The 27,094-nt window shown below is 34.8% G+C and overlaps 1 protein-coding gene across 2 annotated transcripts; it reads left to right on the forward strand.

The window, feature by feature from the left end:
- Positions 1–26,427, forward strand: LOC129003065 (facilitated trehalose transporter Tret1-like). Of its 2 annotated transcripts, XM_054431285.1 has the most exons (10): positions 10,791–11,308; positions 12,162–12,327; positions 13,243–13,353; positions 16,909–17,177; positions 18,256–18,342; positions 22,119–22,394; positions 23,645–23,812; positions 24,822–24,962; positions 25,336–25,444; positions 25,860–26,426. In XM_054431285.1, exons 3-10 carry the CDS (start codon positions 13,347–13,349, stop codon positions 26,189–26,191), a joined length of 1,389 nt encoding a protein of 462 aa, XP_054287260.1. In that variant the 5' UTR covers positions 10,791–11,308; positions 12,162–12,327; positions 13,243–13,346; the 3' UTR covers positions 26,192–26,426. The 2 variants fall into 2 exon arrangements, with proteins under 2 accessions (XP_054287259.1, XP_054287260.1); XM_054431284.1 differs by lacking the exons at positions 10,791–11,308; positions 12,162–12,327; positions 13,243–13,353 and adding exons at positions 1–115; positions 7,693–7,767 and having other exon boundaries at positions 25,860–26,427.
- Positions 26,428–27,094: the final 667 nt, after the last annotated feature.

A 27,094-nucleotide genomic window follows, 5' to 3' on the forward strand; every position in this document is an offset into this window, starting at 1 on the left:
AGTGGACAGTGACAGTGGTAGTGGAGTCGGTGCTCAGCTGTGCGGTAGTCTACAAGTGTTGTGGTAGCTTGGTGTTATACACATGGACCACTGAAGTTTGTTTACTATATATGAGGTTAGTTTTTACTCTACTATTTGTAGTTAATATTGTTGAAAAATTTTTGTTTTGCTAATTTTGAAATTATTCCTTTTCAGTAGTTAAAAGAATGTTAAGGTTTTACAGCATAATTTTTCAAATAAGGCTTCTTCTAGATTGTTTGTTCAATTTTTTTTTTAGTGTTCAGATTAAAGTCGTAACATTTTAAAATTTTATTTACACTTTACAATTTTTTTATCAGTTTATTTTTATTTTCGTGCTTAGGTTTTCAAGCACTGTTTCACTTTTATTAATTCAACTTTTTTAATTTTTTTTCTTAACAAAATAGTTTAGTGTAGAGTTTTTTATTTGTGTTTAGGGGTACCGGTATGTAAAATTATGTATAACTAAGAAAAATATTAATAAGTTTACCCAATCGACCTCATTGTTTTAGCTTTAGGCCTATTATTTTGAAGAGTAGTTTGATAATCTTTTTAGATCAATTGGATATATTATTGAATAATTACTCAGTTTTATTAGGGTTCCTTAACTCTGAACACATATACATAAACCTATAGGCTAAATAGCATCAAATTAAAGCTATTACCGTAGGCCTACTCATAGACTTTTAGATGTAACTTTTATTGGTTAACACAAAATATACCCTCATCACGTCTTCACCCCATTGGCTTTTAAGGTTTGTGTAAATAAAGCTGAGTTTAAAATACGAGACTTTATTTAATGAGCTGTAATGGATCTGTGTAAGTTGTGTCATAGGTCAAATTATATAAATGAGTAAACGAATGAGTGGAATGTTTACACCTACCGTATTCAATTTGTTGCTTCCCCCTCTTCAAGATTAAACTTTCCGTCTGAGCTTAAGAGATATGAACGATTTTCAGGAGCAGATTGTAATCGTTTCTATTATCATAAAAATATGTTGTTGTTTTTTCAAAAGGTAGCCTATTAGATTTTACAAACACTACATGACCGAATGTAATAAAAATGCGCCTTCCGAAAGTTTTCGTTATAGGTAGTTTCCGATCGAAATCGATAGCTGTTATAACTTTATTGTCCGTCTTGTAAATGTTTAAAGCGCGAGTATAGATTAATAGAAAAGTTAAGGAAGAAATATATTTTTTATAATCGTATACTAGTGCCAATACGTGAAAATACTAATGAAGAAGTTATTTAGCAATGAAGATTATTAAACGTTTTTATGAGGCTGAGCGCACACTGCTGTATGGGATCCATTCGTCGAGCAACTGCTCAAATGTTTTAAGCGTTGCGAGGCGCCTCGCAACGTTTGCTTGATCAGTGTGCGGCGTCCCAATGAAATACATGGAGCGCTCGTACCCAGCGAAACATTTTGCCTCGCAACACTTGCTTCAGGTGAAATGCTGCATGAGTGTGCGGCCGGCCTTAGTATTATCTTACCTAACAGTGAAAAATTGTGCCGAATGTCTCGAGTTAATATTTCCATAAACTTCAAGTAAGCTGTTTTTTTTAAGATCTGTAAACAACACTCTGAGTACTACTGGATGGTGTGCGTGAGGCTGATTAGGGTTTATAGTCAATGATACAACGATTTCTTAGTTTAGTTTTACGTGATGATTTCTATCACATGAGAATCTTAACCCCGACCCCTGAACGACTTGTTTATAAATGGATGCTTATCGGTAGGTTTTAAGACAGCATTTTCCTTGTAACTTGCATTATTTACTTCAAACTACGTTTTTAACTATAAAGAGATGAATTTAAAGAACGGGTTTTAACAGTGGCCAGATTAAGCTGGATTAGAATTGGCCAGATAAGTATGTGGCATCTTCAGAATTACAATAAATAATGTCACTTTCAGAAAGGAGCAAACCGGTTGACGCGGACGACGAAGGTAATTAGGATGATGATCCAGTTGCCGAGATAAAAATGTCCAGTTCATGAAATCTCGTTTGCAAGTGATTTGCTTTCAATAATTATGGCTCGCAGAAAATCAAACAGCGGCGTTCCTGGCATCTCATTACAGTACGACGAAATTGCCAAGTCGCTGGCAGAATTTAATGAAATCAAAACGTTAGTCGACAAGCAAATCAGCCAAGGAGTCAAGCAAATGCATAGTTCTAAATCTAATTTAATGTTCATAATATATTGATTGATTTAAAACGTGTCATAAGGGGGGGGGGTGTCATAAGGGGGGGGGGTGTCTTCAGCGTTAAAGGGTGAGAACGATGACAGTGATTCTTTCAATCCAAAAAAGTATGTTCTTGGAATATTGGGATTGAGGTTTAAAAATTATATTTTCAAAACAGCTTTGAACTCATACAGGACTTTTTCTTCCAGAACTTCACACCTAACAAACTAAACTTAATCGGCTGGTGCATAACAAAATCTGATTACATATTGTTCTTGATCTGATATTGCATTGTTCGTTTGATCTTGAAGAAGAAGTTTATGTGCTTATTCTTCATTGGGAATTTGGGATGTCAATTGCATCGGGTGCTGTTAGTTTTTTATTAAATCTTAAAGGACACTGCACTGTACTGTTAAGCAAACACACTGAATTTTATTTGGCTAGATATTATGACTCGATAGGCAGTAACTTACAATATATTTTTGGTCTAATGTAGAGCATAAACACATAAAAGAATGTACGAATGAGATAGTTTGTCAAAATTACTACAACCAATTCATTCAGAACAATCGAAGTTTGTTCATTATGCGGGCCTCGAACTCTTGGCCTTGATGTGAAGTTAACCCTTAAACCAACACTGGTAGTATTGTAATAACATGCCGAAATAAAGCTCGATTGTATAATTGGTCCGAAGCAAAGATGGAGTCAAATTTTAGACCACGTTCATTTCTCGTTTGTGGACATTGCTCGAAATTATAGTTTAAACTAGAAGTAACTGTAACTGGTTCCTTTTCTTCGTATTAAGCATTAAACTTAGGATACTGTGAGTAAACATTATTCTGCCGTTAGTAATGATCAGCCTGATAGTGCTGTGGTTCGTTTGAATGCCAACTAGGGAATGTTATTTTTCCCAACTTAGGATACATTTTTTGTTTAAATTGTATTATCATTTCTAGAATTAAAAAATGTTATCGTATATTTTCTGGCCGTATTTATTTACGTGCTCGATAAATGACAGACTTATGCTATATGACTGCAAGCGTGATGATTCTTCTACAGGTAATGATTTCGCAAACCATTTAAAGAACACTGTTGTTAATACGCTAATAATGTTGTTTCAACTGTTGTTGAATTGTTAATACTCCCAGAGGGGAGGTAACTGCCCGGTGTCAGACCCGGCACTTCAGGTAGACCACAGTTATGGACGACTGGTAAGCGCCAGCCCCTTAGGGGGAGCCTCCAGTGACATTCCCTCCATTCAGGGTGGGGGGGGTGTTTAGCTCTCAGTGACGCCGTTAATTCCGCCTCTCCTCATCTACCTGTAACTGTGGTTGTGACTGAGTCCTACCTGTTGTGTTCGACTGACATTTTGTGAGGCATATCCTCGACTTTGGAAGTAGCCTCGTCCTGGGAGGTGAAATACCTAGCCCCCAGAGGGGAGGTAAATGCTCCGTGTTGGTATCGGCATTTTCAAGTTGGCCACAGACATGGTCGACTGGGCATCGGGTCCCAGTGACATTCCTTTATCCAGGATGGAGGGGTGTTTAGCTCTAGGAGAGATGGAAGTACATCATAATCTCTAACCTACCTGTGTCTGTGGTTCTTTGGGCTTCGGCCTGCTTGTTGTGTGCGACCAGCATTCAGTGGGCAAATCCTCGACTTTGGAAGTAACCTTTCCTGGAGGTGAAAACGGGCAAGTACCCGCAGCTCACGGGGACACTCAAGGGCAACGTAACTTTCCGCAGTGTGAGGGCAACGGTTTGTAGGTACTTATGCAAACCTATCCCTGTCTCTGAGCACGGACGGTATGGTTATCTTGAGTGTGGGGGGTTCTTCCCGGAACCTCAATTGAGTCAAGGGTGTCGCCACCTCTGGTGGATAGGTTCATCCGGGTGGGTCCCACTTCTATACCTGCCTCCTTTTGGGAAACCCTGATGGCCTGGCAGTGATGTTGGGTCTGACGGGCAAACGAAGTAGATCGGGTGCTGGGTCCGAGCCCGCCAGGGGTATCTGGGGATCTATCGCTCTGGTTATCTCTGGTTTCCCAGCAATGGGTAAGGCCTCGATCGGGCAGCGGTGTAAATGGGAGGTTGGGGTTCCCCCCGTCAGCGTGCTGATGGTCCCCTTCCTCCTGGCTATTGATGGCGGGTTCTGCCTGTCAGGGATGAGATAGGTCCCGAGTGTTGCTTGCACTAAATGCGTCGGGGCGCTCTACTATGGACCTCTAGGTTCCGACCTAGTGGAACCCAGGTGGAGTGACGCTTAAACAAGCAGCCGGAATCCCTGGTTAGGATTGAGGGGCAACCCTCTTTCCGAAGGGTCTGCTTCGGCAGCCGGCGAGCCTGATGACCTTAAGTCATCCGCCCATGATGTGCTAAAGGTTGATGCGTAAGCTTCGGCCTACATCATGGGGCCCGGGTATGTCCTGAAGGATAGGTACCGGGTAAGCAGTCAGGGGGCTTCGGCTCTCATGACAACAAATAATAATAATAATAATAAACCATTGCGTGCAGAAACTTTCCTGTTACAGTAACTATTTTTCAATCATTATATGACTAACTCTCAACGTATTTTCAAACACTATTGAGTTTTCTCAATCTCATAGCGGAAATGCAGCTTAAACCCCTATTTTGAAGAGGATTTCCTCAAAACCGCTTGTTAAAACGTGACGTCTAGGTTTAAAAGTGATCCACCTTCCTTGGTTGCACAACGAAAGGCTAAGGTTTTGTTTACGTGCCATATCTCTGTCAACTTTGCAGTTCATCTCCTAATGAGTTTTACAGCTTTCGTGGTGTTTGACGTAACTGTAAAAGGTGGAAGTCGTTTGCTTAAGGTTTATTTTAGGTTAATTTCGTAATTATACCAAGTTATACCATGGTATGTTTGACAATGTTAAGCTTTGGTGTACGGTACTAAAAAAGTTAAATGTATATAACATGTTCCTATAGTTTCCTTCCCCAAATATTAGAAACGTGATTTCATATTTTGGAGGGTGGATGGGATATCAACATCCGTTTTCGATCTCATAAAATGTGATTTCACATTACCCGGTCATTGATTGGGAATACATCCCTGGAAAGTGCGTACTAATGTTTTTTTTTTGTATCATGGAATTTCCTTCAACAAATTATAGGTATTCAAATCAATATTATGTCAATTGTAGAAAGTCAGTGTTCATCATAAATATGTTTTCTAAAAAATGATTCAGGCTAATAACATTAATGAATACATTTACTGTACGACATTGGGTTAAAATACTGGTACAATACTGTGTTTATGATGGAATAAAACATTATTTTCCTAAAATTTGTTTTTTAAATAAAATCGGAAAGAATCTCGATGGGAAGGGAAAACGTAACCATAATCTTAAATCCCAAAAATAATTACACGTGAACAGCCTACGATGTATGTTTCAGATTTTATATTATTATTACGGAGGATTTATACGAGAATCAAACAAAAGTATTTTTTTAATTGTTTTGCCTTTTCAATTTTAAACTTAGGCCTATTTCAGGCGAAATTTCAAAGACAGCCAAATAACTCAGAGTGGCAGTTTTTCTCGTAATACAACTGTAACATAAAACACATATAATGAACTCTCATTGCTGATTATTATGATAATGTTACAATGGTTACAATAAACTGTATAAACTGAAGGCAAATAAAAATCGGAGAAGTTTTTTAACTACGTAATCATATTCTAAAAAGGAACAATCTACTACTATATAAATCGCGATCTTGTTTGACAGATTAGCAAACATGACCGATTGTCTCAAAGTCCCAGTTCAACAACTGGTTTTGTGGGGAACTTGGCAAGAATTCCAGTCCCAACTTGGTCTACTTTTCCTTTAGCAACTTTCACAAAAATTATATTAATTACACTCTTTATAGTATACTCTTAAATCAAACAAGGAGATAAACTAATGTATCGGGATAGAATTACGTGGTACTCTGAGGTGTAAAGGTGTCCATTGAATTGTAATTAGCACCTACGGCTGCTGCTGTTAACATTTCTGACTTCAGGGATACCCGAGATCGGTTCAATGGCAGGGGAATTACAATTATCTAAACTCACAGTAGTCTGGTACATAAGTTGTTGTATTTGAATGATTGTCTTTCCAACCTATTTTCTATACAATTTGTGTTCGTGGTGAAATTCGCTAAATATCTTAAATTGAAGTTTTATGTACAGATGTTAATGTACGTTGTTTTTGGTTACTGCAAGTAGAATTCCCATGCTCTTGTAAAAAGTTTTGACTTTTAGAGTTTGTTTTTATATTTGTTTCATGAACGCTTACCCTTGAAAGCGCTTGTCAACCAATGTTTCTCCCCCAACAGTTTAAGGGTACGCTGTACATTTTGCAATGTGAATTTGCCCTTTACTCGTTGGTTACAAAACCTGAAAAATTAAATGAAATGCTTGATTTTCCATTAAGCATAAAATGCAAAAGGCATCGAAGCAGTACTTTACAATAGACATATGAAGATAAGCAATACTTTAAATAAGTTCTATTTTATTTAGTCGTAACTATTCAAAAACCATTAAAATCAAAATAAATAAATAGAAAATATCAACAAACTCAAGCTACTCAATACTACAAGTTTAATATACCATACCGCAAAACTTTCAGGCTGATTCATAAGGATGGCAAATCTGTGAGGAAGTTTATTTAATTCACGGGTTATGACAACTTCACATAGGATGTGTTAGAGAAGGAAAAGATACAAAAATAATAGTTTTAAGTACCTTTAAGAGACACATGATTCCCTTGCTGCAACTACCATTGACTTTAATGATACTACCATTGACCAAAGACAATAGACTGCATTTCATTCGATTGCAACAATATCATGAGTATACGGTATAAACAATATGTTGCAAACACACTAGGTATTTTTCTGCCTTTAGTAATTTTTTGTTTCTAGTCAACGCTTTTTCTATCCACTGTTAGGTTTTAGATATATTTACCGTATACAACAATTTTACTTGAAAAGTCATATCAACTGTATTTGTAGTAGAAATATGTTTGTAAAACTAAACTGTCAATTTGTAAAAATATGTTTGTAAAACTAAACTGTCAATTGTAAAAATCTGTTTGTAAAAACTAAACTGTAAATTGTAAAAGGTAGAACGTATAACTATAGTATATTTGCATACTGCATGGAATAAAAGTAGTTTGAAGTATTTTGGTGCATTGGACGTCTATGCATCATTAATTGGCGCTTTGGTTGTGTAATCACACTGAAGCAAAAATTAATTAATTGTAATACTTAGATTCCCAGGGAAAACTGAAAGGAATTTTCCTTGGTGACATTTTGAAGTTCAGTGCAATTAATTTTGCTGACAAAAACTTGCTTTTGAACATCCTAGCTAAGGTACTATGTCACTTGCATTCTAGAAATCTGGAAACAAGCCAATTATTATGTAAAAGAACATCAACTCGATGGTTTACTTATCGTCATTAATCTTACGCAATGCATTTTTTAGGAGGTGACACATTATAAAGGATGGCAGCTGAACAGTCTATCAGTTATAGAAATCTTTACTTGAGCGCCTTAATAAGTGAGTATATACATTGAGGTATCTTTGTTCTTTGTATAGTTTCTACATTTAAATGTTTCTAATTTCTGTTTGAATTTTATTCTGGGCGCGTACTGTGCACTCTGCAGCAAGAGTTATGATTATATAAATATTCGAATATTAGATCACATACAAAATCGAGATTCTCCATTTACAATTTTACATTCCGCAGTAGGCTATTAAAAATTGTACTTTCTCTCATTTTCCCTTTTATGGAAAAATTAAAATACACTAAAATATTTTATACAAAACCAGCTTTAGAATAGGTATCATATTTATGTTCTAATAAATTATGGAAGGTCTAAAAATATATTTTTTAATGATTTTCATTAAGTCTATTACGTGAGATTGGACTCTTTTAAAATAATTTGTTATTCATTTGGTTCCCATCTTTCCACTCGTTGAGAGCAAATTAAGCAATGACATTTAACTTGGTCTGTGATTAGATTAATAAACAACCCCAGCTGCTTCTGCTGATTGGGCTAAATAAATTAAATGATCCTGACTGATGAAACAGCGAAACAGCTGATCTTAGTCAATCACAAAGCAACACCATAGATAAAACATACTCCCTTGCAACACATATCATCTCACACCATTCTACACTCATCCTTCACTTATATTTTGGGTTTAGTAAAGCACATAGGTGGCGTCCCTGTATAAAATAATTGATAATTGGTGCAGCTTACTCTAAGATTTTCCCACAGTATATTTTTAATTTAGTACCTGGTAATTTGAATTATAAAATTCAGAAATTATTTATAAATATCGTATTATAGGTATTTCAAATAAATAAACTCATTCATTTAACTGCACCAAGAATAAGTAATTGTGTAATTAAAATATGAATAAACTATGACCTTGATTGCACAGCCAATTAACATTATATAAGCCTAGTTTCAAAGTTAGGGTCAGGGATCCTCCTGTGACCTTGGTCTTGACCACAAACTGGTTGGTCAATTACGAGTCCTGCAACCAGTTTCAGGGGATCTTGGAATTCTATTGGTTTTTTCCTCACGTGTTTCCCACAATATTGTAACACTTTTTTTACACATATGATTTCATGATCGAATTTACCATTAGGCTTCATGGGCTAGATGAGTTCAAAATTAATTAATCAGCTCATTTTTGCTAGGAAATTTGTGTAACATGTTTTACAAAAAAACTATTCTATTTGAAATATTGTCCTACTGATAATCCTACTGTTTTCCATTGTTACTTAAATTTCCTTTTATATCTTGGTGCACTTTAAAAGTGGTTTACTGTTCCAAAAATGACTAAAAACAGGGTACAGTACTTAGGATTTATAAACAAATCTATAATATTAAAACGAAACAGGGTTTTTTATTTCACGATTCTGAATCAACCACTTGACCGATTTTCATGATTTTTGTGTTGAAAGAAAGATAATCTTGAGAACTAGGGAATGTCGAAGCCATAATTTTAATTTAAGGTTTTAGTTTTTAGAAATTAAGTTTCAATTTTTAAAAAGTCTAGCAGCCGACGCTAGCAATTCAAAATATTTTCAGTGCTGGATATACTAACAGCTGGTTATAAACTGTCATTGAAATGTTTATGTTACAAGTTGTTTCTATACAAAAATATTGTTCTTCGGTGTTGGCCTGCATACTATTTCACTTTAAAATTTAGTTTTTTTTTTCTACCGTGAAGGATCTGCTTTATCAGGAAATGTGTTATTTTGATCTACACATCTCAAACAGTTTAATTAAGTTTTGTCGTAAATGCAAACTCTGTAAGTTAGTTATTTAGTTTCTGCCATGGAAATTGCATCTCATATTTGGGAAATCTTTTTTTCAGAAATTTATTGCTTAATCGTTTAAGATATAAGAGGGTTACGTGTTGATTCTTCTTTTTCTGTATGTCCGAATGTATGTGAGTCATACTATAATTTTGGTTAGTAATGAAAGCGTTAATTGGTGTAGTAGGGCCTAGGTCTCTATAAAACTGTCCAATGAGCTGCAAGGTGCAGTAGAAACCAAAGTCGACTCATACCATACCATAACTCTCCCCGTAGTATTGAAAAGTGCAGACAAAATATACAGACCAGTTCAAGATAACAGAGGTCGAGATAAAAACAAACAGAGAGCTAAGAGAAATGTGTAAACACCCAGATATAGGGGGTGCTTTCCAGAAGTAAAAGGCTTGGATGGGCAGGCTATGCGTGGTGGATAGAAGATAAATCAACTTTTAAAAGTATATTCCATAGTACCACAAGATAAAAGACCACTTTGGAAGACCAAGAATTAAGTGGAAAGAACAAGCTATGAAATACATCCTCAGACCGGGATCTAAATTAGAAGAGGCAGGGGATGGAAAAGAATGGGTGGCCAGAATCCTCATTTCATGAGGATTCTGGCCACCCAGTCAGTCTGTGGTCACGGAGCCCACATAGCACAGAATATTTATTTGATATCAAATAAACGTTCAATATATCAAACTATGTCAAATCAAAAATTTGATATTTATTTGATATTCATTTAATGTTCAAAATGTCAAAGTCAAACAATGTCAAACTTTGAATATTTATTGTATCTTCAAAATATCAAAGTCAAATAACATCAAATTTAGAATATTATCTAAATATTCTTAATGTTAAAAATTTGATTTTCTCTTTGAAAATTTCCAAATATACTAGTTTAAAAAAATTTTAGATTTAACTTTTTAAATTTTTTAGAGTAAAGAATTAGTCCCCAGCATGGAGGTCGGAGGTCAATTATCTCAAAATAATTAATAATAGGAAGGAACACTGAACACTGTAATTTTTAATTAATTGATGATGGATTTTGACTTTTCGCGGGGGGGGGGGGAGTTGTTGGAACATCTGATATTTTTCTGAATCTAGGCTTACTACACATTTCAAGAAGAGTGAATAGGAAACACAGCTTTTTTAAAAGTTTTGTTTATTAATAAAAAAGTCAAACTCTTAACGATTGGAGTTATCATTTTATTTTTACTAGTAAATTAAACCAAACGTAAATTTAAATTTTTTTAAGTGTAATATAACTCTAAAAATATGTTAAGTATCTAGTTTGAGCTTGACTTGGCCCATTCGTATGAAAGGAAGAGAGGAAGACTGAAGACAAAAGACCAACTTAATTCTAACCTAACTCAGCAAACAAAACAGAACATTACAATACAAAACAAATTACAAAATCCGTCGCGCGACCAGTGGTGGCCAGTTTACTCACGGTGTGGATTTATTTATTTATTAACCAACAAATTGCCCATTTTGAGGGAAAGTACACGATTTATGTAAAATGTACCTATGACAACTAACTTGTTGAGTAGGCTACACAAGTAAGTAGTAAGTAGTGAAAATAAACTATGGAAGCAACAAGAGTATCAAGATTCAAGAACAAGACATAACCTCAAATCAGTTAACTTAAGTGTGCTGATATTTTGTTTAGTGTGTGTCACTGTTAGTTTAGAGTTGTTATTTTTGTGACTGGGTATTGGCATAACCTACACCGAACATCTTTTCACGTTTTGATCCTTGGAGTATGTAAGTATAAGTCACTATACCTAGTAACATAGGCCTAGACGTATTTTAGGCCTTGGCCCCTTACCTAGACCTAAGTTAAGCTACTGTACAAATTAAATTGGCCAACTTATCATTCCTAATGCCTTAACTTAAGTATAAATAGATAAATCTGAAACCTCAAAATAGGCAATCTGTTTTAGAGGAAGTATTTTTCTGCATACTAATTAGGCCTAGGCGTAAGCTACTAAGTTAGGCGGCTTGCTTAGTTCTTACTGAACCAGTAGTTTATTTAGCTTCAAAGGGCAACTTCCGGATGAAAATAGTGTTCAATATATAGGCTAGTAAGTAGGACTAACTTACTGGTTTACAAGGCAAATGGAATACCATACTGTGTTGTAATACCTTGTTAGGCTAATTTTGAAATATTACTAAGTTATGTGGGTTATATTTTACGTCAGTCACTAACTTAAGTTTATGTAAATTCATCATCAAGAATAAGTTAACTTAATTTAGGCTAGCCTAGGCCTAACATATTCTACCTCAACCAGGTTACAATTTACCGGTATTATAAAAGAAATAGCCTAGCCTATTTGAAATCCATTTTCCTTTTAAACTGAATTTGGGTATACTTCCGTATCTGTTGTCAAAAACAACCGAATGAACATAGGCTATAACGATCGATATTTTCATTCGGTTGTTTTTGACAACAGATACGAAAGTCTACCCCTGTATTGTCCTTAGTCTTTTGTATTTTAGTTGTTGTCTGCTTCCTTTACCAACCAATGATTAGGCCTAACTAATCTTGATCCATATTTAGGCCAGAGAAAGGTATGCATGAATTTAACTCAAAGTAGTTTTCTCTCCATTGTTTCAGTTGATAACTCTGCAGCTTTGGTGGAAGTTATTATTTGGTAGCAGTGAATAATTTGCCTACGGTACCAATTCTCCCGAGTGACAAAGTGGCTGTCTAGCAGCCTGTAGGCTGGGAAGGAGGAATAAATTTTTCTTTTGCAATCTGCATCTGAAGCCAGCTATCTTGTGTAAGTTTTTTTTTTTATTTACAATCAGACATTAATAATAGGTAGACATACATATATTTCAATTAGGTTTTCTCAAAGTTAAAATAAAGTTTCAATCTTAGGTGTTTTTATTTCAATTTTTCTGTTTGATTCGTCATGACTGTGTATGTCTTTTTTGCCATAACGGGTACAGTTCCGCAGAGAACCTGCGATATATTATCGGATGAATAACATTATATATCAATAATTATCCGATTCAATACATCGTTCCCTATGTTTTTTCACTATGTAAACATCAAATTGAGTTATGATTTGCAGATTAGGTGAATTGGTTTTGCAATATTAATATCAAATCAGATATATATACCGTCCGATAATATATCGCAGGTTCTCTTAGGAACTGTAGATAAGTTAGGCTCTACCACCAAAACACAACCTAATTCATGATAGGTACCTAATGGGTAATAACGTAGCCTAAGGTTCTTCACACAGTTAAGAGAGTTTCTCTTTTTTGTGACCCACTTATATAGGAAGTCTTTGATTTACACTATATAAATATTCCGGCAGTGCTAACTTGTGTAAAAGAAAACTGTATTAGTTGAATTTTTTTAAATGCACACATAGGCCTATACACACACCAAACTACATCCGACCGTTGCACTCATTTCAGTCAGTGCTCACCCCAATATTTGTCCGTTCAAGTGACTGAGGATTACTTTTACCACTACCTAGGTCAAAATTTTCAATTTTCAGATTTAGATTTAGCTTTAACAAGGCTACTCAAAAGAAGCAAATGCCATCAAAATATAAAATAGATTTCACTAGGTACTGTAACAATTTAATATGTGTACCTAGTTGTAGGCTATCCTGGGTGTTGATCAGGAAAATTAAAATATATACAAATTCTAGTGCTAATACTAATCTCTTATTATACAGACGCAGTACCGGTACGCAAGAACACTAGGATCGTGGTGTAATGGAAATATATGTTGTTGCTACTATAATCAAGAATTGGCTTCGCCCAGCAAAGTTTAGGATTGATGCAAGGTAAATTTATTGTGTTATTTATAATTTAGGTTAAAGAAAAGATTGCTTATCTAATTACCTAATATAGAACTTAAATTTTATTATAATTAACAGATTAGGCCGACATCTAACTACTGTGATGTTTTCTTTTCAAATTGTGAATTTTCAGTGACAGGCTATGCAAATGAGCAAAACTTAATCTGCGGTTTTATCCATCTCTTTTTTCTTTATTGTCAAGAACTCAATGCCTTATCGAGAAATTTAATTATAAAGTACAGGTATAGTAAAAAAATAGGTCTTAAAAATGCCTAACGAAGGGGTCTCCAACCTACAGCCTGTGGGCTACATCCGGCCCTCGTGCAGTTTTATTCCAGCCAGCAGAAAGCCAGCATACGTTTTTGAAAATTATTATTTTTTATAGCAAACACCAATTATATTCTCCCACGATTGCGTAAACACGTGTGGTCAGGTGGTCTCAGCTATATCGTGATCATCTCCCGTGATCTCGCCAAGACTCACGAGCATATTATACTGCAGTCTCGACGGTGCCGTGATTGTCTTTTGCAATCCTAGCAACACCCTTCATTGTTGAACGTGATTTCCTTGAGGTGTAAAAAGAGAACTTTGTCAATGAATGCAGGCTCAGCCATGGGATATTTATTTACCTCGCGGCTCATACCATAATTAAGAGCAATTAACTGTCTCTTCCCCATTCAACAAAATTTGTGTACAATACCCTGTCTCCAAGTTGGCAGGTTAACGTATTTAAATAGGAACATAGTAAATGTCTCTCACTTGCTAATTTTTTCTCAATAGGCCTAGGGGAATATTAGTAGTAGTAAAGTAGCGGCAGATTAATTTAAATATATATATTTTTAATTGATTCTAATTGGCAGAACTACAAATTGAAATCTTAAACTAGCTGACATTTTAAGTGTCAAATTTTATAGCCTATTCTCACTAAAAAATCATTGAACTTTTTGTCAAAGATTTAGCTTAGAATGTGATTACTTCTTAATTGCACATCTTTCGTTAGAATTAGAGGCATTTATAATTTTATTTTATGAACAGAACTATATTTTAGATTATTAAAAAGGCAGAGGATACGCGTCCGGTAACCGGACGTGGATTAGACGTCCGGCAATTACTGTCATAACCTAACCTAACCAACCAAACTTGCTGATAGTGAAAAAATCGAATTAAGGTGAAATTCTTTCTCTATAAAAAAAATTATAAATGCCAAAAATTCTAATAAAAGATGTACAGTTAAGAATAAATGGTATTCAATGCAAACTCTTCGACAAAAAGTTAAAGTCATCAATGGGATTCGAACCCTGGACCTCTTGCATATCAGCCGAGCACCTTATCCACTACACCACGAACACCGATGGCTGGTCATTGTATTGTTGTGGTAAAGGCGTTCCAGGCTCCCGCAACCCCATGACGTCATTGCCGTACGCCTTATCCACGTCCGGTTACCGGACGCGTATCCTCTATGTATTAAAAAAGGAAACTATGTAGTTTATTTGTTTGGATAGATTTTGATAAAATTTGGCAAACTTATTTACTTTATCCTATACTATTGACGTATGCTCAAAAAAACTTTTTACATTCTCCATGGCTGCAAACCTAACCTTGTTAAATCTAATCTTCATTCAATTTTTATCTTGTATATTTTTTATATTATCAGCAAGTTAGGTTAGCTTATGACAGTTTAATTTTATAATAGAATGCTCTCATTTTGTCGGTAGTAAACCTTAATTCAATTTTTTCACAATCAGCAAGTTTGGTTAATTTGGTTAGGTTACGACATTTTAATTTTATAATAGAATGCTCTCATTTCGTCCGTATCACAAAAAGCCTTTACCTTGTGACAAACGACAACTACAATCGCATCGATAGTAGATGATGTTGTGATTCGATAGAGTAGCGAACAATTAACTTTAGTCGCTAAATCGGTGGCGTTTTTAGACAAAAAAGTGCTCACCGAGGAAAAAGGTTTGGAGACCCCTTGTCTAACATATTATATTTTATCTATAGCTGTCTTAGAAAATAACTCTGTTGAACCTCTTTTACAGGAACAATAGAAAACTCAAGAAGGCCATTTGGGAGATGAAGAAGACCAGAATTATTTTTTTTTTAATTGTACATATCTTTTTTATATTTGTGTTTAAATAATTTTTAATTAAACTTATTTTATCATACAAACAAACTTTTTTCTTTAAAATGTTTTCCTTGAATACAATTTTGTTTTAAACAAATATGTTTTGTGATACTTTTGTTAATGTTTTGTCAAATAAGAAATATATATATATATATTTACATTTTTGGGTCACCCAAGAACTTTAACAAACTACCTATAACTTCAGAATAATAAGTCAAATCAAGGTAAGAACAGTAAAGAAGTCTGAACTGATATTTTTTTTAATCGCCATGAAATTTGAAATGTGAAAAAATGCAACCTAATTCTTCTAAACATATTTTACCAATAAATGTATGAGACATTTATTTGATATTCAATTTAATATTTATTTAATGTCAAATTAAGTGAGGTTGAACCTAAATTGACCATTTATTTGATATCAAATGAATGTTCGCGAATATTAATTTAATATTCGAATGTCAAAAATGTTATATCAATATTTATCACCATCATATTTAAAATGTGAATGTAAATTCAATCATATTCTCTTTATTATATTTTACCAATAAATTTATGAATGTCAAATTTGATATTTATTTTATATTCAATTTGAATATTTATTTGATGTAAAATTGAGTGACGTTTGAACCTAAATTGAACGTTTATTTGATATCAAACGAATGTTCGTGAATATCAATTTGATATTCAAATGTCAAAAATTTGATAGCTATTTGATATCAAATAAATATTCGGTGCTATGTGGGAGGTAAAGGTGTGGTAAGTAAGTGCATATATAAGTGGTATATGCAATTGTAGCAACTCTACTCAATACCTGTGTGTGTGAATCGGTCTCCAATCTCACTTCAAGTCTTTTCAAATCGACGCAACTGCTATTTTATGGTAAAATTATCAAATTTAAAATGCATATCGCTATATTTTAGGTCTATAATCGGATGGAAGAAATAGGTAGTCACGTGACATTTATTAATAAGGTCAACAACTAAAAAATAACAATTAATTGTTAATTAGGTTGTTTTGTGGGCAGTTGGCCCCCATTACAACTGCCAGAATTTGTCACTGTGCGTGTAAACTAGATGTTCTGAACTATTCCGTTTTAATTGACTACTCGATTCCCGTACGTAGGACGGGCCAACAGCTCGTGTTACATAATTTTATGATCCATAAGACACTTAATTTTGCTATACATAGTTGACTGGTTGTATCTTTTATGATGTGGAATATGTTATAATGAGTGTTAGATGAAAAATCTCTGCTCCAGTTATGAGTAAAACTAATGGCCGATTCAACAAACACAGGTAGAATATTGTACGTTAAAACGTTACAGTGGCTAATGTATGAAATTCTACTAATCTTTTGTGGAACACCTAGTAGTTCTTGAAATTGTTCAAAACACTCAACCAATCTGTCCTCAGTCAACATCGTGTACTTCGGTGTGGGCGAGAGCAATGTGTGGACTTCCCCCGCTATTCCCCGCCTGCGAGAAGCAGGGAGTCGCCTCTCGGGAGCCGCTGCGGGGCTTGACGAGGCTTGGCTTGTGTCATGCTTTGCCATTGGTCAAGTCCTCGGACCTCTCATCAGCGGATGTCTTCTAGACTCCCTGGGTCGCAAGCCTACCACCTTCCTCATCATACTGTTCCTACTCATCAGCTGTGCTCTGCTGGCTGTGGCCTCTAGCGCTCAGGTGAGAGCAAAGACATCAACCCTCAACCGATTTTATAAAGTTTTTAGTGAATGGTTATATGATTCTTATAGATAAAGTTGGCCTTGAACAATCTATTTATTGAATAGGTGTATAGAAATTTAGAAGAACTTTGTATTGTATTGAATCATATCTTAAGGCCCGCCGCACATTGGAGCGAGGCGAGGTGCTGGCGGGAGCGAAGACTTTTTCGTGTCATCGCACATTGAAGCGAGGCGGGACAGAGGTTTCCTAGCTTTGGTCCTTCCGTTGCGAGTAGGAGGACGATTTTTTGGACCTTTGTTGATTCTGATTGTGGGTATAAAATTTTTTTGCTCTATTCGCTATCCAAAAAATGTAAAAGCTGTTTTGAAAATGTGATTACCGTACACGAAAAAAAGATTAAGCCATGGAGAGTATTTTTTAACTACTGAACTACCAGACCGGTATTTTAGAGAATATTTACGTGTGAACAAACAACAGTTTGACGATATCCATTAAGTTGATTGAAAGTGACATCAATGAAAAGGAATGCAATGCTCAGCAACATATAGCCATCTGAATTAAATGCTACATTACTATATCTTTCACTCACAAAACACTAGAAAACCAACGCAGGCGAGAGCGAGGTGCAGGAAAACTGTATTCCAACTACAACGCCGCAGAGGCCTGACAGAGGCTGCAGCTGTGCTGCCCGGAGGCTGCGCGCAGCCTCTGCTCAATGTGCGGTGCTCCATTTAAATATGTTTATTACAGAATCAGCTGCGCCTCGCCTGCACCTAGCCTGCACCTCGCCTCGCTCCAATGTGCGGCGGGCCTAAAGCCAGTTTTGAGGGTATTTCAAAAATATATTTAATATACAACAAACTAGTTCCCTAAATACTGATAATACTGTAAACTCTTCAAGCAAAATTACAATATATTTTCTGCCATCATCACACACTTTCAATATTTTGTTTCCTACAACTATAATATTACCATATGTGTGAGTAAGTTAAACGCTATCACATCAAGTCAGAAAAAGTATGACATATAACATTGTTTTGGATGATTATAAAGAAAATCTCTTTCGACATTTCAGGTTCTCTACTGTGCCAGAGTGATTGGAGGCTTCTCCTTTGGCATGAGCGTGTCTGCTTTGCCTGTTTATATTGCTGAACTATCAGATGTGAGTATAAAATTATTGCATGTTTGGAAATTAATCATTAATTTAAGAAACTTGTTATCTTACTCTTTGCAGTGGCTTGAGGATGCATAAGGGAAAGGAATAAATAACACATCGTAGATAGTGTAGGAAATAAGTATGTGACACCCATAATTGATTTAACCAAACTTAAGTGTACAATTTTATTATTTTTATAAAATTCTCTATTCCCAGTTGATTTGTGTGGCAAATTAAAATGAATAAGTATTGTGGATTTTCTTTATGTTGCTATTAACCAACTAGTATTAAAATTCCAAAAGCAGCTCCTTGAAAACTTGAAAATCCTCAGGGTGACATTCAAGGAGATTCAAAGGACCTAAAGATCTATATTTTGCCAAGGTTTGTAATATAATTTGTTTAGATTTTCAGACTAATCAGTTTTAAGTTGTTTTTGCTTCAGTTGAGCAAGACATTCACACTCCACTGATACACAGATAATAAATAAACAGACAACTCTATTCCATAAAGAGAGTTCAAAGATGATACTGACTGTCCAATACAAATTGTTTGGAAAAGAATATGTTTGGGTAAATAGTGTTTTACACATGTCATTTATGAAAATGGATCAATCATTCTTAAAGACATTAATTTCTGTATAACGATAATGCAAATGTTGTTTGATAGCTTGAAATGGTGAGTTAATTATAACAACTAAAACTTGTTTTTCATCCCATTACAAAAGTCTCACACTGTTCTCTTATCTAACTACTTTATAATTAACAAATGGGCCGTCTGCATGGCTTAATTGTTGTAACTACAGCAATTAGTTTCCTTGTTCTAACTGTGTAAGACTAGACATACCACTAGACTAAGGTATATCGTTACATTTTTTTAAACATAAGATTTGTATTTCTAGGCAAACAGAAGCTTAAACTTTGATTAGTTTTAAATGCCTAGCATTATCTTTGGAAAGTTATATGTGATTAAAGTGAATGAGGTTAAACAGCAAATTTAACAAGAGAAATAATTATGAGACTTATTAGTGCAGGTCTATAAAAACAACATAAGACAGGTCTCTCAGATCAGAAAAACTTTATTTATAATATATGAAATGAAATATAGTATTTCCTTCCTAGTTAAATAAGTGAAATAGGAAATAGTAGTGAAATATAGTATTTCCTTATTAGTTTTATAACACAATATCTAATTAATGCCTTTATTTCACAAATACAATTAACAGCATTACGAAATATTACCAATTAAGATGGTGGCCCAACCTATGTGCTATTTAAACCAAATATGAGTGAAGGATGAATGTAGAACGAAGTGTGAGGATCCGTGTAGCTTATTTGTTACTGACTAGGATCAGCTATTTTGTTAGCCAGGATCATTTTATTTTAAGCCCAATGGTCAGGGACATTTGAATAGGTATAAGATGATTGGAATTGTCATAATAGATTTTCAGTAAGTCAATATTAAGCCTGTAATATTAAGTTGCAAAACCCAATACACCCAACTGTCAATGATCATTGGGCTTTCAATAAACGATCCTGACTAAAAAAATTTCTAGTATTAGTCGGTAACAAAGCTGCCCAACACATCTTGTCCCTTTATCTATAATTGACTTACAAGACACACGCCACCGTCTTATAGTCCAGTCAACGAAGCTGAATGAGTGGGAAAAAATGGTGTAGTTCCGGATTTTTGCACAGTTGTAGGGGATACCCTCCTGAACAACATACTAAAAGTCCTGACTGATTGGGTGTGAGGTGAGCTATGGGGGGGAGAGGGGTGTAAATGCACAATTTTTCGGTTTTCTGTAAATATCTCGAAAACGGTGCCCTCCAGCGGTAAAGTGTACTTATACAAAAATGATGAGCATTAAATTTGCAACCATAATGTCCATAACATCGTGTTCCTAAAATCAACACTTAGAAAAAAAAAATATTCAGAGTAACTAGTATTATTGTGGTAAAGTGATTGTTTTATACTACATCAAGTTATATAAACTGATAAAAATGTGCTAAATACTCGTCTATGCAGTACAGCTGTTAAAAAAATTGAGGGGAGAGGAAGTCGGCCCGGACTGGAAGCTGAGAGACCAAACAGTGGTAACCATAATAACATACTGTAATATTAAAACTAAAATAAACTTGCATAAAATGTTAATACACCTGTCTTTTGGGATCCCTCTTGTACTGTATAATAATAATAATATATGAACAGCTGATAGGTTAATGTTTACATTTTTTAGTAAACAACTTAGATTTCACAAACAACCATCAAAATGCCGTTGAATTATTGTTTATTTTTTTGTTAAATTAACGAACTTATAATCTCATTGATTTAATAATAGTGTATAGTATATGGTTACCACTGTTTGGTCTCTCAGCTTCCAGTCCGGCCCGACTTCCTCTCCTCAATTTTTTCAACAGCTGTACTGCATAGACGAGTATTTAGCACATTTTTATCAGTTTATACAACTTGATGTAGTATGAAACAATCACTTTACCAAAATAATAGTAGTTTCTCTGAATGTTTTTTTTTTCTTATGACCAATGTATCTCGTTAAGTGTTGATTTTAGGAACACGATGTAATGGACATTATGGTTGGAAATTTAATCCTCTTCATTTTTGTATACGTACATTTTACTGCTGGAGGGCACCGTTTTCGAGATATTTACAGAAAACCGAAAAATTGTGCATTTACACCCCCCTCCTCCCCATAGCTCACACCCCATCAGTCAGGACTTTTAGTATGTTGTTCAGTAGGAGGGTATCCCCTACAACTGCGCAAAAATCCGGGACTAACCATTTTTTCCCCCTGAGGGACATATTTTGAGCTTTGTTGACTGGGCTATTAATGAAAAGATAAATGATAAACACAGATGAACTGCATGGATGGACGAGCTTTAGAAAATAAATACAAAGAATAAACCTCTTTGTGGTAGGTTTATCTGTATGTTTATTTTCTAAGCCTCTCATCTCCTTTGTTTTCTGTATGACCTTCAAGTCATCTTTTATAGCAGCATAATAATTTCAAGTACAAACAAGGCAATAAGATAAGTAGTCGATAATGCACATTTACTATAATCATGTTGTTAGAGATCAGCATTGACCTCCAGTCATGAACTTGAACTTTATTCTTACAGTCATGATATAATATCAGCATTGGTAATATTTGCGTAAAAGATTCCTTGTTCTTGACCAAACAAATGTTATAATTATAAAAGGTTTGTATGAAATAAAATTAGAATAGTCCTATGCTTTGCAAAAAGGGTTTTAAGTTCAGGTATGGCAGCAACACAATTCCATTAAAATAGAGGCAACTAAAGAAGTCATAAATACAAATTTAATTATCACTTCCGTGTGATCTCACATACAGCCTTAGTACAGCAGACTGGACTATGGTAAAACGTCTGACATTCAAGTTTTGACTTAAAGTCACTAACGTACTGACGGTATTTTTTTTAAGTGAACTTTGAGGATAGCCAAAGTAATATATATACTTTATATGTAAAATGATTTTGTGGTTTTTCTAACCCACGTGTTTTGCTCCTTTTGATAATCGTCTTTTATTCTCATAGCGCGATGATGAATGGCACCTGGGTTCTGAATAAACCCGCTTGGAATTGAACCAGCAACCTTTAGATTTGACAATCCATACAATGTCATAAGCTGTTTGAATCCCATTCCCATACATGTTATTCCACATCACATTTGCATGCACATTTTTAGAACATTTTAAAATTAATTAATTACTTTATTTTATGAGCTGTAACAATTTTTCATGTTTTCAGCCCCACATACGAGGGACCCTAGCCTCTCTACCGCTGGCATCTCGGTCCCTAGGCTACTTCACCATGTATGCAGTAGGGCCGCAAGTAAGCTACGTGGGGCTGGCCATAGTCAGTGTTGCTGCTCCGCTCGTTGCACTCTTAATATTCTTCCTCTTACCAGAGTCGCCGTACCTGCTGCTGGCCAGAGGAAAGGTAGACAGAGCCACTCAGACCATCCAGTGGCTCAGACGAGGGGCGTCTAAGGAGACGGTTCAAGCAGAAGTTAATTTGATACAGGTTAGTGTTGAGTTGATGTTGACTGTGTAAAGAAATGCTTGATTTCAACAAGTTTTTAACATTTAATTCCTTTTTTATCATGATTTCATCACACTTTAGAAAATGGTTAGGGAACCACAACTACTGGGAGGTATGAAATCCATTGGCGTATCCATGGGGGTTTTAGGGGTTTAAACCCCCCCCCCCTTAAACTCCCCTTGACCTTAAAATGTGATTTTTACGATAAACATTTTTTTACAGTTAAAAAATCACTTTTATGTCTCTAAATAGCTAAAAAACACGAGTTTGCAGGTCTAATTTTCAATAATTTTCTGAGGGATACCACCCAGACGCCCGGTGTAACCCCCTCTTAGGGTCATCCTAGTTACTCCTATGATGAGACCTTATCTCTTTTTTCCTATATTTTTCTCTTTAATGTTTTATTGACTTTTTTAGAAAAGGAATTCTGTTTGCTGATTCACAGAAATATTTTTCTATAGAAAAAGACATCCCAAAACTCTGTACCAATATGTTCAGCATCCAATCAAACCCTGAATATAAAAGTATAACTAATCTTCCTCAAAAAAACATGAACAGCTTAGTACAAGAACTCGTGGATGGATAAAATGAATAGAGGAATGTTTTCACAACGTAACCAATACCAATCTAAGTTACAGTTGTAAATCCCAAGAAACAGAATGTAAACTATTTTGTACAGGCCTGTTATTATGTTACTATTATAAGGTTGAACTATAATTTTAATCTTTAAACAAATTATTAGTATATAGTGACCAAATTATTTTGCTTTTTGAATAAAAGATTTGTTTTGTTATTTGCATTGGATGAGTGCAAAGTAAGTGTAAGGTAAGTAAATCATTGTATATTAACTCATGAGTTGCTGTAATCATTGTACTGTATATCATTTTTGGACTCTCTAAAAAAAAACAGGACATTATCTTACTGTCTAGTAGGATAACATTGTATAATTGTGAAGCACACAAAAAGACAGTAAAACATACAACCCTTAATTACTTCTTAAAAAAACTTTAGAAAATGTCTGACAAAGTTCAAAAATACAAAAATAACAAAATAAGTAAGGTGAGGAACAAAATGTACATTGCTACAAAGTGTATGGTGAAAAGTAGATTTAACAGATTTAATAACCCTTCTAAAAAACATCCATAATCATAAAAATAGCTACTAAAAAACACCCATAATCATAAAAATAGCAATTTCTTTTGTTTGAATCTATTGAAAATGTATGTTTACAGAAAGCTGTAGAAGAGATGAAGATGAGCAAGAGAGGTTTTCGAGACCTGTTCTCAAACAGAGCGAGTATCCGAGCCTTGTATATCAGCTGCGGACTGTTGTTCTTCCTTCAGATGTCTGGCGTCCCTGTGATCATGTCAATCACTGAATCATTATTTGATCTAGCTGAGGTAAGCCATTTGATAAAAAACAAATAAACTAATTTACTGTCGTAATTGTTTTTATGATTTGGGAAATCTATATGTTGTTTAGAAGTAGCTCTAAATAACTTCTAAAGTCTCAAAGTCATCAAACATCAAAGTAGGCAGAAATAGGTGGCTCAGTGGTTATAGAGAGCCTGAATAATTGGATAGTAATTGAAAGTTGACAGGTTGTCAGCAGTTTGTTGATAGTTTGAAAACTGATGGTACAGAAACAGCTGGTCTTACCCAGTAACAAAGCTAAACAAGGCCTCTCAAACTGTTGTATTTTCATCCTTTATTCATATTTTGGTAATAAAATACATACTTAGTCGCGTTTCTACATAACTAGCAGCCGGCATCACTTTATGACTTCAAAATCCGAGATATATTTTATATTATTTACGATTTTCTACTGCTCTGAGTTAAGTTGAAAATTATCTGTTGTTTACTTAATAATCATTAACTTACCACTGACTTGTATTTTTTTTTTTCAAGCAAACCCTGAACATGACTTTTGTAATTAGCTTTTCCAACTATAATGAAACATGTACTATGAAAACACAAAACACTATCAAAAAACAAAATCTAACTTAAATAATTGTCTTCTTTACTTTTTATACAAATAGTAACATTATGAATTCACTAAAACATCACCAACTGTAACAATAACCCCAATTTCTGGTGGATGTTAACAAAATTTTATCATGACCATCAGTTTTGATTTAAACTGGCAAAAGTTCAGATGATTTACAACAGAATTCAGCACAAACACTGAAATTTTAAAAGCCAATGGGCAATTTCAAGGACAATGGGCTTTTACGGGATATATCATCCAAACCCGCAGTCGATTTGCTGCTCACAAAAATCTAACAAATTCTTTTAATAATAGATTACAAATAGTTGTTTGTTTTGATATCACTTATCACTCAAAATGTAGTACCGGTACCTATAGCACATTTATTTTGTTGACCGTATTTACATAATCAATGTTTCACAGGTGGATATCCCAACAAAGTTGTGCACACTAGTGTTCGGAGGATTGATGTTGATTGTAGGACTAATGGGTCCAACAGTCACTCGCCACTTTGGTTACAAGAAACCTCTTCTCATATCTGCCCTCGGCAGTTGTCTATCCCTGGTATGTAAATTAATATACTTTTCAAGTTAATAATCATATATACTGTAGGTCCCAGCAAGGGCCTGGTTTCAAAGATTATTGTTTGAAAAGGCAAGCACAGTTGAATGGAAATGTGTTCCTTGACTTTGTGTCATTGGTACAAAAAACTCAAAAAATTACACTATACATCATCAGGTCATATCCCTTTCAATGACAGTGGCTGCCTTTTTAACAAAGAAGGTTTTGAGTTAGAATGAAGGAAAGTAATGTGACAATGAAATGTCATAATTATTGTGTAAAGGGTTTGTATTTTTTGTGGCAGGGTGGACTCTTATTCCTATTGAGGGAAGACTGATATCCCAACTGGTTTTGACGTTCCAATGTTTGGTTGCAGGTAGTGTTTGGTACTCACTTTTACCTCATCAGTCTCGGACACGACATGAAAAACTTCAGTTTAGTCCCTCTGGTGAGCTTGGTGGCTTACATCAGCTTCTATTCTCTAGGTAATTATTGTGTCCTAAAAAATGCAACATTTTAATAAGAAGCATTAGGCCTATGGCTTGTGTAATCGTTAAAACTTTGACGAAAAACAGATAACTAAAAAGTGTAGAATGATTTACTATAATGTATTTATTTTTTCTTTGAAAAAAAAATTGCCGCAAGAATGTATAGGCTAAGTATTACCTAAATTTATTGTTTTTTTCTGTTATTGTTTTTTTACATTTCAATAGATAGTTTTCTCCTGATCACTTATCTAATTGCAAACATCACACATTGAATTGGTATTCCTTTACTCTAGGTAAAAAGAAAATTTTTGTCCTCTAAATTGTCAGACATTAGAAAAAGAGAGATACATTTTATAAACTGTCCCCATAATATGAATAACTAATTTTGGCATATTGAAATAAATCTTTCCAGGTTTCTCCAACAGTGCGTTTGCTGTAGTAGGAGAGTTATTTGCGCCCAATGTGAAAGCCCTTGGGACATCTCTCACCAACAGCATAGGCTTTGCCTGTGCCTTGCTCTCCATCCAGATATACTACGCAGTCAAGTCCACCTTCGGTATCCACTTTGGCATCTGGAGTTTCGCCTTGACAAACGCCTTTGCTGTGCCTTTCACATACTTCTTTGTTCCCAACACAAGTGACAAAAGTCTTGTAGAGATTCAAGAAATGCTCAGTAGACCGTGGTTTGACAAAAAGAACAAGATTGCTCCAGTGGAGAAGTACACGATGAAAGAAGTGTATTGACTTTACCAAACATAGGGTAACAATGACAGAGTTTGAGTTAGTGACTTGAAGTGCTTTGCTGTGATCAACTTTGAACTGTAAATATGTTGTACATACTGATTTAGATGTAGTTATTGTAACAGTAATTTGAATGTACCAGTGAGAAATGAAGTATTCCTTAGTTGTAGGACATTTGTACAGTTTTTCATAAAAAAAACATGATATTTAAAATGTATATTGAATAATGATTACCACTCCCAAGTGTTACTTGGCTTGTTTTTATGAAGTTCTTAAATGAAAAATTTCAAAGAGATTCAAAGAAGATCATTTGTAGCCTATATTACATAGGAGTTCTGTTGACTGTGTGTTGAGGTATACATGGTGAGAAAAAAGTCCCGGGACAGTTAAATTTTCAAAAAGTGATAAAGATAGAGCTATAAAACTTGTTACATAGCTACTGGGCGTTAATAGTAGTTACCTAAAGCCGTTTTTAAGTGGCAGTTTCAGTTCAGTTCTAAGGATTTAAAGGTTTCTCATGACAGCATTGTTTTACTTACATAACAGGAACAGCATAGTGTTGTTAACAACACAGGAAAGTATCAATGAGGTTCAAGGATTAAGAGAGAATCAGCTGCTTACCAATTTAATTGTTAACGATTGGTGCAGTTAGTGATTGATACAATGAGTCGTTGCATCACTGTCAGTGGCAATGAGATATTATAAACGAAAACATAACCTCTCTTAGAAGCTTTGTACAGTAGGTAAAGTAGTGTAGTACGCAACTCGGGTAAATAGGCTCGTACCTCAAATTTTCTACTCCTCAGGGAGGCACGCTCGCTAGAAGTCGGAGAATCATAAACGTATGCATAGGTGATATGCACATCAAATTAAGGATCTTAATTAGATTCAAAGATATCTTTTTAA

This window comes from Macrosteles quadrilineatus, unplaced genomic scaffold, assembly GCF_028750875.1.
Source record: "Macrosteles quadrilineatus isolate MER2022 unplaced genomic scaffold, UCM_ALF_1.0 Scaffold_9__3_contigs__length_116548681, whole genome shotgun sequence".
Classification (NCBI taxonomy): domain Eukaryota; kingdom Metazoa; phylum Arthropoda; class Insecta; order Hemiptera; family Cicadellidae; genus Macrosteles; species Macrosteles quadrilineatus.